The 18,705-nt window shown below is 39.3% G+C and overlaps 1 protein-coding gene across 12 annotated transcripts in view; it reads right to left on the minus strand.

Moving 5' to 3' along the window:
* The window catches only part of EFCAB5 (EF-hand calcium binding domain 5), a 153,332-nt gene that overhangs the window by 102,256 nt on the left and 32,371 nt on the right, over window positions 1-18,705 (minus strand). For 9 of the 12 annotated variants that reach the window (XM_058444962.1, XM_058444959.1, XM_058444965.1 and 6 more), the window contains one exon: window positions 17,837-18,413. The exons of 2 other annotated variants lie outside the window; for them this stretch is intronic. In XM_058444962.1, coding sequence (XP_058300945.1) covers window positions 17,837-18,413 — 577 coding nt within the window. The remainder of the gene's footprint in view (window positions 1-17,836; window positions 18,414-18,705) is intronic. One more of the 12 variants, XM_058444963.1, reaches the window with a different exon arrangement.

An 18,705-nucleotide genomic window follows, 5' to 3' on the forward strand; every position in this document is an offset into this window, starting at 1 on the left:
ACTGGTTTGGTGGAGAGATCCCATAACAAAAAGTTGGAAAATAGGTAAAATAATAACTTGGGGTAGAGGTTTTGCTTGTATTTCTCCAGGACCAAATCAACAGCCAATTTGGGTGCCATGGAGACATCTAAAGCCTTACTAAGAGCCAGATACCCAGGAAGAGGTTTTGGGAAGATCCCAAAGACCCACCGGTTGCAGACATATCAAGACTGACGCTGAGGAAGACTCCAACTGTCACGAGCAACACCTGTCGAACACAGTCACCTACCTGGGGACAGATCAAGAAGGTGTCACAGATGGCAGAAGAAAAACTGAGGAAAGCGGGATAACCAATCACAATGAGTAATTTAATGATAGCTATGATAGCAGTGATCACCACTGCCATGAGTATTCCTTCAACAAGGGCTGACACAGAGAACAATTATACTTATTGGGCATATTTATCAATCTTGGCTGGCAATAATGCCTGGATGTAATCACTCTATGTCACAGTTACACATGCTTTCTGGTCTCAGTATTTACCAAAATGAATCTACTCCTATAATGGAGGCATACTACCCTCAAAAACCTATTTGTAAACAGAATTGGACCTGGCCAGAGATAATGAATGTACTTGTTTGGGAAGATTGCATTGCAGAACAGGCAGAAGTGCTGCACAACGATTCCTATGGAATCATTATTGATTGGTCCCCTAAGGGGATGTTTACCTTGAATTGCACCTCTCAGTCTGCATGCCACGGCCACACTATGTTCATCTGGTCTAAACAAAATTGTCAGATGCTAGAAATGGTAAGAAGTACGGCAAGAGTTCCTATTATCTGGAAACATGGCCATATAGTGGCACCTCAACCTCAAATGATATGGCCTGCTGTAGGAGCTAAACATAAGGACTTGTGGAAACTATTCATGGCTCTTAATAAGATCAAAATTTGGGAAAGAATAAAAAACATCTAGAAGGACACTCTACAAACTTGTCTTTGGATATTGCAAAATTAAAAGAACAAATATTTAAAGTATCCCAGGCACTCCTGACCTTAATGCCAGGAACTGGAGTGCTTGAAGGAGCTACAGATGGATTAGCAGCTATTAACCATTAGACTGGATAAAAACACTTGGAAGCTCTGTGATTTCAATGATGATTGTGCTTTTAATCTGTGTTGTTTGTCTTTGTATAGTCTGTAGATGTTGGATCCTGACTCCTGAAAGAAGTAGCTCACTGTGATAAAGCCACCTTTGCTTTTATCATCTTGCAAAAACAAAAATGGGGAACATGTTGGGAAGAGGACCCCAAATCTGGCCATAAACTGGCCCCAAAACTGGCCATAAACAAAATCTCTGCAGCACTGTGACATGTTCGTGATGGCCATGATGCCCATGCTGAAGGTTGTGGGTTTACCAGAAAGAGGGCAAGGAACACCTGGCTCACCCAGGGCGGAAAACCACTTAAGGCATTCCTAAGCCACAAACAATAGCATGAGCGATCTGTGCCTTAAGGACATGTTCCTGCTGCAGATAACTAGCCAGAGTCCATCCTTTTGTTTCAGCCCATCCCTTTGTTTCCCATTTTAGTTAACCTATAATCTACAGAAACAATGCTTATCACTGGCTTGCTGTCAATAAATATGTGGGTAAAACTCTGTTCCAGGCTCTCAGCTCTGAAGGCTGTCAGTCCCCTTATTTCCCACTCGACACTTTATTTCTGTGTGTGTGTCTTTAATTCCTCTAGTGCCACTGGGTTAGGGTCTCCACAACTGAGCTGGTCTCAGCATTCATGTCTAGGGTGGAAGCCTAGAAGATGCATTTATAACAAGCATCTCAGGTCATCCTGATGCCTTGGATCAAACTTCTGAGAAATCTTTCTAGGGGTATATCTCAGCTAATTCCTTTTATCTAGTCAAAGTCTCATGCTTTGCCAGCCACTGCTGAAGTCCTGAGCATAAGAGTTACTCTTGCAGCCAGAACTGCATCACCCAGGTTGAGAATGGGGGAAAAACTGTGCTTTTAATTGTACCTATGTGCATCACTCCTGTTAGGACTCCAAAAACCCCAAACTGGTTTTGATTGACATCAAATACAATGGCTCAGAATAATAAAAAATAGTCACTGGTTTCAAGTACAAGTTCTTCCCAACAATGTTGGAGGCAAGTCTTCATCTTTCAAAGAAGAAAGACTAAGACAATCTGACATATTTTAAAATGCAAAAAGATTTTCAGTGCGAACTGGTAAATTGGATACATCTGATAACCCAAAGAAACTACTAAAATCTAAGTTATTACCTTATGCCTATAGAAGGCCTTCAAAATTCTCTAGAAAAACAAGTGTTCAAAAATGAACTTTGAAGGTTGAAAATAAAAGCAGACAGGCAGTTTAGTAGTACAGAAAGGGCTGGGTCCGAACTGCTGGAAGATTAATAAGTATTTTATTTTTATTTATTTATTTATTATTTTGAGATGGAGTTTCGCTCTTGTTGCCCAGGCTGGAGTGCAGTGGCACAATCTTGGCTCACTGCAACCTCTGCCTTCCAGTTTCAAGCAATTCTCCTGCCTCAGCCTCCCAAGTAGCTGGGATTACAGGTGCCCACCACCATGTCTGGCTAATTTTTTATATTTTTAGTAGAGACAGAGTTTCACCATGTTGGCCAGGCTGGTCTCAATCTCCTGACCTCGTGATCCACTCACCTTGGCCTCCCAAAGTGTTGGGATTACAGGCATGAGCAACCACACCTAGCCTTAATAAGTATTTTAAAGGAGTGCTAAGTTTCTCTGATGCAATTGTTAACCAACCAAATCTCTACCGCTCAGCTCTACCCGTCAGCTACCAAAATTCTGAGAGCTTGTCTGCTTGTCTTCTTCTGCTTCTTCTGCTTGGCTCCCCTTCTGCTTTTTATCTGTTTCATCCTCTGCTGTTTTTTTCTTTCCCCCTCATCTCTAGCCAGGATTCTTCTCAATTTCTGTCTTCATTCCTCTGTGGCTCTGTCTTCTGTATCTGTGTTTTTCACCCAGCTCTTTTGCATTATTCATTCATGCACTCACTCACTAAGCCACTCACTCATTCATTACATAAATATTTATTCGGCACCTACTATGGATTCTGCCATTATAAAGCTTAGGGTCCAATGGCAGAACAGATAAGTAAACGATATTTTACGGTAAGTACTAAGTGTCTCCAGATTCTCATATGACACAAAAATGAATTCACAGAATTGGTTTTCTGTCATTTTCCCATCTGCTTGAAGTATTTTTCTCCCTCTCTTTGCTTGACTAGATCCTGCACATGCTTTAGGTCTCACCTCAGACATCATTTCCTCCCATTTATTGATGTCCATCTCTAGAAACAAAATCTACTTTTGTGCTTCTGGGCCACTGTACATGAGACTCAAAATATAATCCAAATGGATTTTAAATTGATTGTGTCATCTATTCAGGGAATTAATAAAATTTGTCTTCTGTAGCCTGCATTATCTCATGAAGATGTTTACTTTACATTAATCCAGAGAATTCTAAAGCATCCAAAACTCTTAATTTGGGCAGTACAGGGTAGACATAACCTATAAGCAGATTCATCCTAAGTATAAGGGGACTGGAAGGGAAGAAAAACTACATTATGGAAAAATTGCAAAAATAGTCATAAATTATTCCCATTCCTGTATGCATGTCTCTATGAATGCAACATAACTTTGCAGCTCCTCCCATGAAGAAGTGGAGTTTGTTCCTCTACTCCTTGTCTGCCTCTGGCCATGTGACATGCTTTGGCCAATGGGCCATTAGAAAACAGGATGTAAGCAGAAAGTTGAAAAGTACTTGAACACTGGGGCTTGCCTTCTTTTATTGAGCTTGGGAGCCCTTCCACTACAATACCATCATGGAAATGAGCATGGGCTCGCCTGCTGGATGATGATCCAGTTACTTCCATTGCTTTTGCAAAGAGACTGCCAACCACTACAAAAGTGATTGAGGTCATCCCTTTTGGTTGTTATTCTGAAAGTCAAGGGATATCATTGAAAGGTTTCATCTTACTGCATCGCATGAGTGAGTCTAATTGATACCATGTGGAACAGAGATGAGCTATGAGCCCAGCCCAAAGTTACCAATCTACAAAATCATGAGCAAATAAATTCTATTGCTTTAAGCCATGAAGTTTTGGAGTATTTTGTTATGCAGCAAAAGCTAACTAAGAAAACAGTTTTCCTGTATGAATGAGTGTTTTGAGATCTTTTAAAGAAAAGCATAATATAAATCTGATTAAAGAGTAGAAGCAAAAATGCTTCCCCACCTAGTTGTGACAATCCAAATTCTATCCATCAATTCAAGCTGTATAAGGAAAATCTCTATTTACAGAAACATTTGCCTAGATTAAAGTGAAAGTTGTATTACATCAAAATTGGTTCTAATCAGCTTAAGTGGATAATTGACCGTGAACTTTGAGTGACCTCAGTATACTAGATCATTGCTATACCTAACTGAAGACCCTTTCTTGACCACTAAAAACTGGGACTTGTTTTAATCAATCATGTACAGATCTATGGACTCACTCTGTCCTATACAATGTGATAAGTTTTTAGTTCTTATAAGTATAGCTATTATAAAACAATTAAAAGCCCCTGAATTTTCCCCTTCCACAAATCATTCAGTGAAGTCTTCACCGGTATATATTCCTTTGCCTGGCAAGTTAATAAACTCAGTGTTTGTTTGTTTGAAGGTGTCTTTAAGCTCTGGTGGTCTTAGTTCCACAAAGCTAAACTGAACTGCTTTCTTGTTTTCTTGTTTTCTTTCTTTCTTTCTTTCTTTCTTTCTTTCTTTCTTTCTTTCTTTTCTTTCTTTTTTTTTTTGACAGAGTCTTGCTCTGTTGCCTAGGCTGGAGTGCAGTGGTGCTTGGCTCACTGCAACCTCCACCTCCCAGGTTCAAGTGATTCTTCTGCCTCAGCCTCCCGGCTAATTTTTTGTATTTTTAGTAGAGATGGGGTTTCACTATGTTAGCCAGGATGGCGTCGATCTCCTGACCTTGTGATCCGTCCGCCTCGGCCTCCCAAAGTGCTGGGATTACAGGCATGAGCCACCGTGCCCAGCTGCTAAACTGAATTTCTTGCCATTCCTGGAGTATGTCCATATTAGTCCCATGATAAGTATTCCTATTAAAAATTCATATATGAAATATATGCCTACTTACTTCTTATACTTACTTATTTTCTCTTTGTTTATTCAATTTATATCTTACTACATAAATGAGGATGCTGATATAATTTAATGATTTAAGAAAAATCTAAGTAATTAATCAATAATATTTAAGTAGATGAATAATTAGGCCTCTTCAGAATTTTATAGAATGATAAAGAACATTTATCATAGCATCCTCATTAAATAATGATGATTAATTCCAGATATTTCAAAGTTAAAAAGTCAATTACTCTAAATTAAGGGATGTGAGAAAATGAGGTGACTCTCCCATAGTTACTGAGCATTAAGACATATCTCACAATAATCTTATGTATCTAAAAACAAAAAAAGCAAAAATAAAATAAAAACAAAAGAAAACTTTCATCATTAAGGCAGACTGGAATAGGTTAATTAATTAAGAAACATTTATTGAGCATTACTCATAAGACACAGTGTTAGATGCTGAGGATTCAGTGGTGACTATGACAGACATAGTTCCTGCTTATATTGTAGCAGAGGAAACCACCATCACAACTGTGATAAGTGCAATGAAGGAGAAACACAGGATGCTATAAGAGCACATAAGGGAAGATCCCAACCCAATTTCATGATGAAATGGTATCTGAGCCTGAACTCTAAAGGATGGGTAGGATTAAGTAAAGAGGAAGAAAAGTGGTATAGGCAGAGGGAACGGCATATGTGAAGACCCTGAGGTAGGGAGAAGCGCAGTATGTTTAAGAACGAAAGAAACCCTCTATGCCTGGAGTATAGTGTGGGGAGAGAGGCAGGAGCCAAGGCTGGAAAAGCAGGCAAGGACTAGGTCATCCAAGGAAGGTCTCATAGGCTTAGTTAAGAATTTTGTTCTTTATTCTGAGGGTAAAAGGGTACCATTGAAAGAGTTCACATTGGGGAACAACATAGTAAGATCAGCCTTTAAAAAAAACCACTTCAGTTACGGATGAAGAATAGATTGGAAGAAGGCAACTGGATGTAAACATACCAATTAGGAAACTATTGCAGTAGTGGAGGCAAGAGATAATGGTAGCTCAGACTAGGATGAAAGCAGTGGGGGATGGTCAGAAATGAACAAATTTAAGAAAAGAAGGTGAAATCACCAGGACTTAATGACTGATTAGAAATGAACAGTGAGAGATCATCAGAAGGTGTACAGGTTGATTTGCTAGTTTTTGTCTTGAGGACAATGACTTCTTGAAACTGAGGTGCTTATGAAACATACAAGTGCAGATGTTGAATAAATAGTTGGATGTACTGGGATAGAGCTCAAAGAAGGTGTTTGAACCAAAGATATAAATCTAAAATCATGAATGTATAGATGGTAACTTAAGTCATGTTGGAATGAGAGCACTCAGGGGTGGAATATAGAGTGACAGGTTAAAGAACTTTAATATTTGAAGATCAAGTAGCAGAGAATGAGCCAGAAAAGGACACTGAGAAGGACTAAATAGAGAAATAGAAGGAAAGCTAGACAAGTATGATATCATGGAAGAGGAGGGAAAAAGTATTTCAAGATGGAAATAATGCTAAGAGGTCAAGTAAGATAAAAATGGCAAACTTTCTACTGAGCCTAGAAACATAGAAAACACTGTGGTTTTGGCAAGTGCCATTTATTAGAGAAAGCCTGGCACAAAAGCCAGAAGTAACAGGTTAAAAAATGTGTGGGAAGTGGGGAGAGTGTATATGGACAACTGCTTTTGATAAAATTGGCTGTTTTAGTTATATTTCCTCAAATAGACTGTATAAGTTCTTCATGACAAAAATCAAATTTTGTGTTTTTTCCCTATAAGGTATAGCTCACCACTAAGAACTCAGTAGTTATGCAATAAATACTAATTGAGTAAAGTTTCCTCTGTTTGTTTTTGAGATGGAGTTTCACTGTTGTGGTCCAGGCTGGAGTGCAATGGCCCGATCTCAGCTCACTGCAACCTCCGCCTCCCGGGGTCAAGCAATTCTCCTGCCTCAGCCTCCCGAGTAGTTGGGATTACAGGCATGCACCACCATGCCCAGCTAATTTTGTATTTTTAGTAGAGATGGGGGTTTCACCATGTTGGTCAGGCTGCTCTCGAACTCCTGACCTCAGGTGATCCACCTGCCTCGGCCTCCTAAAGTGGTGGGATTACAGGCGTGAGCCACCATGGCTGGCTAGTAAGTTATTAATTAATTCATCTAACATTTATTGAGCCCCAGCTCATGCCAGGCATTGTGCTCAGTTTCAAATATAGGTATAATAGAAGACAGCCCTTGTCTTCAAAGGGATTATGGGAAGGTAAATAACGATTACATTACAGTGTGCTAAGGGGGCTGACATGAGCCTACAGGTGTTTCAGAAATGTAAGAAATATATAGAAAAAGTACTTAATCCAGACCAACTGTGACAAAAGTGGTGCTATGGCTGACTACTGAAGGACAAGGAGAACTTAGCCAGCTAAAGAAACAAGGGGAGGGATGTTTTAGACAGAGAAAGCTGGCACTCTGGATTCCCAAAGAGGACACTTGGCTGGTGGTTTTGATTAGTTAATATGTATGGTAGTAAAACTGTTATGCATAAATAATGCAGCCTATCTGGCCAGGATGGACTAAATCAGGGCTTAGTGGTCATTGTCACTATATGCTGGGTAGCTCAGATATAATGCCTCCAAGCTTTACGGCTGGCCTCAATGGTGAGGATTTCCTTTTTTTTTTTTTTTTTTTTGAAATGGAATCTCACTCTGTCACCCAGGCTGGAGTGCAATGGTGTGGTCTCAGCTCACTGCATCCTCTGCCTCCCAGGTTCAAGCAATTCTCCCACTCCCGAGTAGCTGGGACTACAGGTGCGTGCCACCACACCTGGCTAAATTTTGTATTTTTAGTAGAGACAGGGTTTCACTATGTTGGCCAGGCTGGTCTTGAACTCCTGATGTCATGATCCGCCCACCTCGGCCTCCCAAAGTGCTGAGATTACAGGCGCGAGCCACTGTGCCCAGCCAGGATTTCCTATTTCTAAATGAAGTGAGTTGAGTTCCAATTGAGCCACCTTTTTGGAAAAGTAAGAGCAGGGCAGAGGCCAACAGAGTAAGCATACTCCCCAGCCCCCCGATTCCCCCTGCCCCAGGGAAGCTGGGAAGCATCTGTTTCGATGGTAAAAGACTGAGTTAGCGCAGAGGATGTAAAAACCAAAGCAATTGCATATAAGGTCTTCAGCCATTAGAAGGCCAGAACTTCCTCTATGAACAGACAAGTTATCTTCTTTTGAGGCTGTCACTGGATACTTTTAAATGAATCAATGGAATTATACGGAAAATCCTAAGAATTTCTGGACATCCTCGATAGTCTTAGGAGTTTCTACTTCAGGACAACCACACCTTGTCAGGCATTGTACCAGATACCCAGCCCTAGCTGGAGAGAACTTGACTCAGGGACTCTACCTCAGTCTCTAACATTAGGAACATTCTATGTCATTGAAGCAAACCAGAGACTCATTTAATATCAAGTTGCAGGGTAGGGTGTAGAATACAAGGATGTCATCCAGGGAGACCATGATCTTGCAGTCCATAAGTGGTTGAATTTCTTAAGTATTTAATAATGGGACATATACATACACAACAGAGTAAGGTTTAGAGATGGACATGAAACTAGTCAGTGTACGTAAATTATCATTATGCTTCAGGTTGAACAAGAGTAGAACCTGTTTGGATAAAGTCCTACCACCATTCCATTGGATGTAACAGTCATTTGAATACTACAAAAATATTTTCCTTGCCCATTCACTCACATCACTCATAATCTGTTTTGCTGGACTGATAAAATTTGATATTCATATAAATCGACAAGATGATTAATATTACTAATATCACCTGTGCAGAAGCACCTGTGGGTTTTCCTAGCATAATATAAGCACATGGCTCAGTAAATGGGTGGCAGCTGGTGTAGAGTATGAGCAGACAGCTGTCTAGGAAGCCACTGTCTCATGGCAACTCAGGAAGACCCATATCAAGGATGAAACATTCCCTCTGTCTTGCCAAGTCCTACTGCTGGCATCTTGTAAGGATGAGTAAGACATTTTGAAGCTTTAAAAAAAAAATACAAAAAATACTTTGAAGCAGATCTGAGAACTCTGCAAATAACACATTCCAACAGAAACACACACAATAGATTTTTGTCACATAGTTTACATAAATTCCTTGAACACAACACGAGTTAATATGCAAGAAATTAATAAAATAAAGGCTGGTGTCCCTTGCTCCTTGAAATTTTACTTGGTTTGTGTATCCTTAAGGCTTGAGTATTTATACTAACTTGCTCTTCTCTTGTATGTAGCTGTGGTAGAGAAAGTAATTCTTTGAAATACCTCTTTGTGTTTCTCTCTCTTTATGGATTAAATGTTCCATTATTAACGCATAAGGTTAATAAAGAGGAGTCACAGGAAAAATGCCCGAAAGATATCTCAAACTGCAACACAGACCCCATAATGAATATGCAATTATCAGAGATCACTACCAAGGCAGAACTGGGTATGCATTATACAGGAAAAGATACAAGCTTCTGTTTTGGGTTTCTTAGATCTACTTTCCGGTTCGTTTGATCTCATTCTAGGTTATTATGGTTCAAGACCAGTGGAGAAAAGAGAGGAAATTTGTAGTAAAGTAGAATAGTCTGAAATTCTAACATTAACAGTTTTCCTTTTTTACTGCTTAAAACTTTTATATTTTAAAAAATATCATACAGTAAAATTTACCTTCTTTGGCACACAGTTTTATGAATTTTAACATATATGAGTATGTGTAACCACCGTCATAATTAGGCTACTAAAAGTTTGTAATCCTATTTTAGGAGCAAATATTTTTCATTATCGATTCATAATAAGGTGGTAATGATCTTCAAATATGCAATCCCAAACACTGGAGAAATCAAGAGTCAGAGGGAAAAGATACTTTTTAAAAAGCATACTAAAAGAAAAGAAAAGATGAAGAAAAGCGAATGATACAAACTTAACCTACTTTACAGTTGTCCAAAATTGCATGTAAGAATTAAAGTCCACTTTAATTCTATATCTATGTCTTTCAAGAACCCCAAGGAAAAGTAGTAAACTACATTGCACATATAAAACCTACAAAGAGCAGTGATACTGTATTTTTCAGATATAGTGGCTACCACTATAAAAATTGTTCCAAATAAGTAAGCAGTGTCTTCTCTATCTGTTGTTTTTAGAGACCTCACAGAGATGAATCCCTTTTGTCCTAGAAAGTAGGCAGACAAAAGCTTTTTGGATCAAGCTGAAGCAAATGAACACTTAAACATTACCACAAGAAGAGAGAGTCTAATTAAAACAAATACATTTTCTTTGACTTTTTTTCTTGGCTATAATTTAGGAAAATTTCATTCCTAAAGTGAATGGACTTTTCTAAGGCTTTGCAATGGATTGAAGGTAACAGAAACAATGGTATAGTTCTGAGAATTTCAAAGCAGGACTGTTTTTGCTAATATCGCTGGGTATACAAGCTTTAAGTCGATAGGGATTAGGAGCAGAACACATTGTTGTAAAACATCCTTAGGATTTCTGAATATTCTACAAATGCCTGACACTGTCATCTGTTGACATACAGATCTTGGATTTTTGCCAGAAAAAGATGAAGCCCCAATTCTAACAATCCAGGTAAACAAAGCAACTTTGATTAATTATTTCATGAAATTCCTGCAACAGTGTTGCTCCAATAGAGCAACCATTAACTAAAACTTTTACCAAGCCTCAAATGACCCTAAGAAGTCAAACTCCCAGTTCAAGAAACATCAGTGAAACAACCTAATTCTCCTGTGTCATGGAACCCAATGACCTAGTGTGCTTATTACTATCTTATTATAGACATTAATGAATGTCTAGAGTTTTACATACCCATTGAGATTTACATATCTGTAACAAGAGGAAGTGTTTGTCAATATATTTGTTTACAGACAACATCAGTTCACAGATTGTAAGTATTTTTAGTGGAAATAGATCTAAATACAGTCTAATTTATCGCAAGAACAGATGGTGAGCGGGAATGTTCCTTAAGCTATTTATTAAATTTAATGAAACTGCTTTCTGCATGCTACTGGAAGTTTTCACTAGTACCAAAACTCTCTTAATTTGGTTTCTTTTTAATTTGGTCTTGAAACTTTAGTGTGCAATAATAACCTCTTATGGAACTTGTTTTAAATGCATTCCTAGAGGTTCTGATTCAGATCTGAGGAAGGATCTAGGAATCTGCACTTTTAACCAAGCACCCCAGGTGATTCTGGTGTCATTGATAGACAACCATGATCTTAGAAAGCCTGTTTCAACTGAAAATAAAAATTTCATAATCACACATAAAACAAGAGTTCTGCACATATCTCTTACTTTATCCCAGAGGGATATCTGTGCCTAATTCCAAAAGAATTACTATTCTAAAGCTTCTAATTAGTTGTTTACCCTATAGGAAGGACACTAAAACAAGTCAAAAGGAATTATAAATTTTAGTGTAGGTGGGCCGGGTGCGGTGGCTCACGCCTGTAATCCCAGCACTTTGGGAGGCCGAGGTGGGTAGATCACCTGAGGTCAGGAGTTCGAGACCAGCCTGGCCAACATGGTGAAACCCTATCTCCACTTAAAATACAAAAAATTAGCTGGGCATGGTGGTACACACCTGTAATCCTAGCTACTCGGGAGGCTGAGGCAGGAGAATCGCTTGAACCCAGGAGGCTGAGGTTGCAGTGAGCTGAGATCGTGCCATTGCACTCCTGACTGGGGGACAAGAGTGAGACTTTGTCTCAAAAAAAAAAAAAAAAAGAAAGAAAATTTAGTGTAGGTCTGTATGTCAGAAGATATTAGAAGGAAAAGTGTATCGCTTTTGTTTTAGACCTAGAAGAGACCTAATAGATACCATTTAGACAAAAGACCAGCAAATTACAACCTGGGGGCTAAATCTGGCCCACTGACTGGTCTTGTATGGCTCAAAAGCTGAGGGGTTGTTATATTTTTAGTTTTTTATTTTAAAAATATTATTTTTGTATTTTTTTTTTTTAGAGATAGGGTCTCATTGTGTTGCCCAGGCTGGTCTTGAACTCGTGGCCTCAAGTAATCCTCCTACCCTCACCTTCTCAAAGTGCTGGGATTACAGGTGTGAGCCACTGTGTTCAGCCTAAATAATTTTTTAAAATCAAAAGATGAATAATATTTTGTGCCATGTGAAGATTATATGAAATTCAAATTTCAGTATCCACGAATAAAGTTTCATTGGAACACAGCCATGCTCTCTCATTTACATATATGCTATGACTGACTTTGCACTACAACAGCAGAACTGAGAAGTTGTGACTCAATTTACCAGGCAAAACGCTTTCATTTTTTATGTAATGAAATTTTTGAAAATTTCCATGATCTTGAGGATTATCTCCAGCATAAAGGGATTTAATCCCTGTTTTTTTCTAGTTTTTTGCATGGCTGTATTTTTTACATATATATACCTAGTGAGACATATTCTTTTTTTTTTTTTTTTTTTGAGACAGGGTCTTGCTCTGTCACCCAGGATAGAGTGCAGTGGCATGACCCAGCTCACTGCAGTCTTGATCTCCCAGGCTCAAGTGATCCTCCCACCTCAGACTCTGGAGTAGCTGGCAGTAGTAGGCATGTGCCACCAAGCCAAGCTAATTTTTTTTATTATTATTTGTAGAGACAGGGTCTTGCTATGTTGCCCAGGCTGGTCTCGAACTCCTGGGCTCAAGAGATCCCTCCCAAAGTGCTGGAATTACAGGTGTGAGTCACTGCACCTGGCAAGGGTATATTCTAAGGACAAAAAAACTGCAAATAAATGTAAAGCCTTGTTTAATATTTTTATTATTAGTAAGCTTGTTGGTATTATTATTTTGAAGCTTTTTTTTTTTTTTTTTAGATAGAGTTTCACTCTGTCACTCAGGCTGGAGTGCAGGTGGCACGATCTCAGCTTACTGCAACCTCTGCCTTCCGGGTTCAAGCAATTCTCCTGCCTCAGCCTCCCGAGTAGCTGGGATTACAGGCACATGCCACCACACTCAGTTAATTTTTGTATTTTTAGTAAGACGGGGTTTCACCATGTTGGCCAGGGTGGTCTCAAACTCCTGACCTCAGGTGATCCACCCATCTTGGCCTCCCAACGTCCTGGGATTACAGGCTTGAGCCACCGCACTGGGCCATTTTGAAGCTTTTATGTAAACTGTAGGATAAAACAAATCAGTAATTATGTCAATGTCATTAGGAACCAAGATTTTCTGTGTAAGATAAAAGGAAATACAGGCCAGGCGTGGTGGCTCACGCCTGTAATCCCAGCACCTTGGGGGTCCGAGTCAGGTGGATCACGAGGTCAGGAGTTCAAGACCAGCCTGGCCAATATGGTGAAACCCTGTCTGTATGAAAAATACAAAAATTAGCAGGGTGTAGTGGCAGGCGCCTGTAATCCCAGCTACTCAGGAGGCTGAGGCAGAGAATTGCTTGAACCCAGAGGCAGAGGTTGCAGTGAGCCGAGATCCCGCCACTGCACTCCGGCCTGGGTGACAGAGCGAGTCTCTGTCTCAAAAAAAAAAAAAAAAAGGAAAAAGGAAATATAAATATTAAAGAAATTAGATAAAGACCTGAAACATTATATTTAATATGCAACTGTCAATATTAACTCATTTTTTAAATTATATATTTCTTTTCTCAGCACAGCGAATTTTAATGTCTCCCTTTTGCAGGAGGAGAGGTTGCCTTACCCACTTTTGAAGACACCCCAAAGGTTGTCTGGCAGTTTGGTGCAGAAAGGATTTGGCCCAATCTCGTGCTGGCTAAGATACAGAAAGGCACATAAAGTTTGTGGCTTGAAGTCCTTCGGGCTGGGGTGGGGCAGAACGTGCACAGGGAAGTGATTTGGGAGAGACCTGTAGGAGTGTGGGCTTGGGTTCCTGTGACAGAGGTAGTTGGTCCTCGTGGACCAAGGCTGGGGTGGCCAAGGGGAGCCTGAGCCCTCTGGCTGGGAAGACGCTCCTGCGGTGGCCCCTGTCTAGGGGAGCTAGTTCACCAGCTCACTGCTTTCAAACCACAGCTGGATCTCTTTCTGACCCCCTGCCCTGAATAGCTGCTGTGAATGATGTTCCTGCTGCTGTGGAACTGAAGTCGCTGAAGTCTCCCCTTATGGTCACAGAGTCAGCCTCAACCCTGTCAGTGTATCCTATCATGGCCCTCGAGGCGTGGATCACATTGTACCCTTCCCAGACCATGGCCATCAACAGGCCTGGAGTTCACATAGCTAAGGAGGGCTGGGTAGGAGGGCTTCCTTCGCAGATCCTGGTAGTGTTCAGCAAGGACGCTTTATGGCCGGCCACAGGATCTTCATCCCTACCAGCTTGAAGCCCTGCCTCCAAAGCGCTGGATCACATCCCTAACAGGCCGCCACAAGACCCCAGCTGGCTTCAGTGAGACCAGGGTCCACTCCTGGATCAAGAAGGGTCCTCCAGAGCCGGGCGCAAGAGCAGGCATGGCCTAGAGCCCGCGGGTCGTACAGCAGGCCCGGCAGTGGTGGCACACCCGAAGAGGCTGCAGGTGACGTCTGGTGACAGGCCATTGACTCTAAAAATTATATGTTTTAGTCCTGAAGGGCCTAGAAACAATGACTACACAGTATTTATGAGCACTCCTAGCTCACAAGTGAGTGATCCCCATTAAAAGGAGCCAGGAATCCATTTTAAAAATGCATGGGCCGGGCGCGGTGGCTCATGCCTGTAATACCAGCACTTTGGGAGGCCGAGGTGGGTGGATCACGAGGTCAGGAGATCGAGACCATCCTGGCTAAGGCAGTGAAACCCCATCTCTACTAAAAATACACACACACACACACAAATTAGCCAGGCATGGTGGCGGGCGCCTGTAGTCCCAGCTACTCCGGAGGCTGAGGTAGGAGAATGGCGTGAACCCAGGAGGCAGAGCTTGCAGTGAGCCGAGATTGCGCCACTGCACTCCAGCCTGGGCAACAGAGAAAGGCTCCATTTCCAAAAAAATAAAAAAATGCATGAAGTTTTCAAAGACTAAAGGGGTAATGTCAGAACACAGAAGCCTAAGTTGGTGCAATTTGAACATCTAACAGAAAAAAAAATTACTATAACATTAAAATATATTGAATATATATTAAAATACATGCATCCATGATGATACTGAAAAAGGAACCCCTTCCCAAAAGGGGAAAACATTTTTCATTTGCTGCCACTAGCGGTGACTATTGATAGGTAGATAGATATATACCATATTCTGAAAAATCTGCAATTAAAAGGAAAGATATATTTATTCTGTCTTACAAGTAGAAAGCATATTTCAGTGTACCCAAATACATAGCAACTAAGCAGGATTTATTTCAGGAATTCTAAGATAATTGAATAGTAGGATATCTATTAATAAAATTCATCATTAAGGAATCTAAGGTGAAAATCATATTATCACTTTCACAGGTGTTGAAAAAGCATTTGATAAAATCGTCTTAATTTTTAAAAATCACTCTGAAAGGTAGAAATTAGGCACATTTTCCCATTGAGATAAAATGTTTTTCATATCCAAATGGAATAGAACTAGTAATATAAAAACTGCCCATAATGAAGCAGTAACAGAAGCAGCATTTCTACTAAAGTTGTAAAAAGACAAGGATGCCCATATCACCACTATTATTTAATATTGTATTGGAGGTAGTAGCATATTAGTATAAAAATTGAAAAGGAAGAAGGAAAACTACTATTATTTGCAGACAATGGTTACCTCCCTAGAAAACCCAAGAAATCAACTGTTACTGTAAGAGAACTCAGTAAGGTAGCAGGGTACAAAAATATATAGAAATTAGTAGCTTTCGTGTCTTCAGACTACATCCAGATAGAAAATATAGTAACAGAAGAAAGCCCTGCTTAAAATAGCAACAAAGAATGATAAAAATAACTAGTAATGAATCTAATAAGAGGGATACAAAACCTACATAAAAATCTTTTTTTTTTTTTTTTGAGATGGAGTCTCACTCTGTTGCCCAGGCTGGAGTGCAGTGGTGCATCTCGGCTCACTGCAGCCTCCGCCTCCCAGGTTCAAGTGATTCTCCCACCTCAGCATCCCAAGTAGCGGGGATTACAGGCATGCATCACCATGCTGGGCTAATTTTTGCATTTTTAGTAGAGACAGGGTTTTGCCATGTTGGCCGGGCTGGTCTCGAACTCCTGACCTCAGGTGATCAGCCCACCTTGGCCTCCCAAAGTGCTGGGATTACAGGCGTGAGCCACCATGCCCAGCTGCAAAAAAACTTTAGGACAACACTAATTCATACAAAATAAGATAAGCAAATGGAAAGACACCCCGAAACACTCATCATTATTACAGATGTTGGTTTTCTGGGGTGTGTGTGTGTGTGTGTGTGTGTGTGTTTTTGAGACTGGATCTTGCTCTGTCACCCAGGCTGGAGTGCAGTGGTGTAATTTTGGCTAATTGCAGCCTTGAAGATGTTGGTTTTCTAAGAGTATTAATAGATGTAATCAGATTTCAATAAAAATTCCTGTAAGGTTTGTTTTTTCGTTTTCCCTCCTCATTTTTTTTCAAGTAGACAAGTTACTCCCATAATTCATATTAAAAAAGTAAACAAACAAAAATAACCTGGAAACATCAGAAAAGAAGAAGAGCAAATAGTGGGGACCAGCACTGTCAGATCTATGGAATATATTTAAAAGTCTCAATTATTAAAGCAGTGTGGTACGAATGCATGAAAGGGAGACTGACCAATGGAATAGGATGGAAAAATCCGGAAATACACCCCAAAATATATATGAATTTATTAATAAAGGCTCAATCCCAAACCAGTGGGGCAAAGATAGACTACTCAACTCTTATTGGGACCACTAAGTAGACATTTGAAAAAGGATAAAGTTGAATCCTTACATGTTACACTAGGTTAAATTCCAAATGAGTCAATATTTAAAATGAAAATTAAAATAATAATAATTCTGGAAGAGAACATGGAAGAATTCTTTTAATATTTTGAAGTGTAACACTGCCTCAAAATCCTGATGCCATAAAAGAAAAGTTAAATTTGACTATATAGAAATAAAAAATCTTCTACATGACAAAAGATAAATGGCAGGTAAAAATGGGTATTTGTAACACATATCACATGCTTTTGTGTAAAAGAAAGAAAATTAATAATCCATGTTTGCATTTCCTTATGTATGTATAAAGAAATTCTATAAGGATCTATAGAAAATTAAGAATAGTAGTTATTCATGGTGGAGGTGGAATATTGGGTAGATGGAAGATAAGAATGGGAGGGAAACTATTCACTATATAAATTTTTTTACATATTGGCCTTTAAACCAGATTGCCTATATGGAAAGTTAAATTTTTAAAAAGTTCCAACTTTCATATAGCTTACTTTCCAGTGCAGGCAGATAAATAAAAATACAAATCAATATACACTTGCAGTCATAGTGAGATAATTAAATCTATGAATACAAGGAACTTATTTATTTTGTTAGTCTTCACAGTGCCTCAAAAAGAGTGAAGCACATACTAGCAGCTCAATAAATACTTTCTGAATAACTGTAGAATCACTTCCTTTAAGTCCTGTCTATGATTATGTCATTCTTTCTACTAGTTTTTCAATGTAAGGAGACAGATCATGAACTGAAACTATAACAGATTGTACCTGTTGCAGATAGTGTCAGGAACATATATCTTCAGGTCTTCTGTGACTTCTTTCATCACCCTCTGGTAACCAGACATTCCTGGGTCTTTGATATAATTGGGATTGTTTCTCATTAAATATTCCCCCAAATAATTAATTGGGTCAAACTTGCTTGGAGTATCAGCTTCTGTCAAAACCTTCTTCTTTTCTACTTGAGTTAACATGTTTTCTACTCCAGGAACTAAGGTGGGTAGAAGTTTGTCAAGCAAATATGCACGATTATTCAGTGTCATGCTTTCAGTATTAAACCACTCTTTGGCCAAATTATCCCTAGGGAGTTTTTTTTCAGCCTTTTTTTCTAATTCCTTCTTCAGATTTTCCTTATCTATTATTTTCTGCTGCATTGCTTGGGCTCTTGCCTCCATTCTTTCAAAAAGGTTTTTCTTCCATGTGTGCTCTAGCTTTGATTTCAGTTCAGTTTCATCTAAAGCAAAAATCACTTTTGCAGATTTTCTAATTGCAATATTACCTGAGGCTTCAGTTTTAGAGTCCTTTATTGAACCAGGTGAAATTTTTCGCTGCCCCTCCAGGTTTAATTCTGAGGGGAAAAAAAAGTGAAATGCAAGAAATGTTAGAAGTAAATTTTAATCTATGTGACTTTAGAATAATATTTGAAAAAATTTTTATATCCATTTACACAGTGGATTGGAAGAATGTCAGCTGAAAAATAACAGAAAATCAGACAAAGTGACTTTAACCATAAAGACATTTATTGTTGACTTAATCAGAAGCCATTCAGCAGTTCAGTGATTTCATTAAATACGTAGGCTGTTTCTGTTTATTTTCGTTCATTTTTTTGCTTGTACCTCATGATCACATGATGACTATTA

Source organism: Hylobates moloch, unplaced genomic scaffold (assembly GCF_009828535.3).
Source record: "Hylobates moloch isolate HMO894 unplaced genomic scaffold, HMol_V3 SCAFFOLD_10, whole genome shotgun sequence".
Classification (NCBI taxonomy): domain Eukaryota; kingdom Metazoa; phylum Chordata; class Mammalia; order Primates; family Hylobatidae; genus Hylobates; species Hylobates moloch.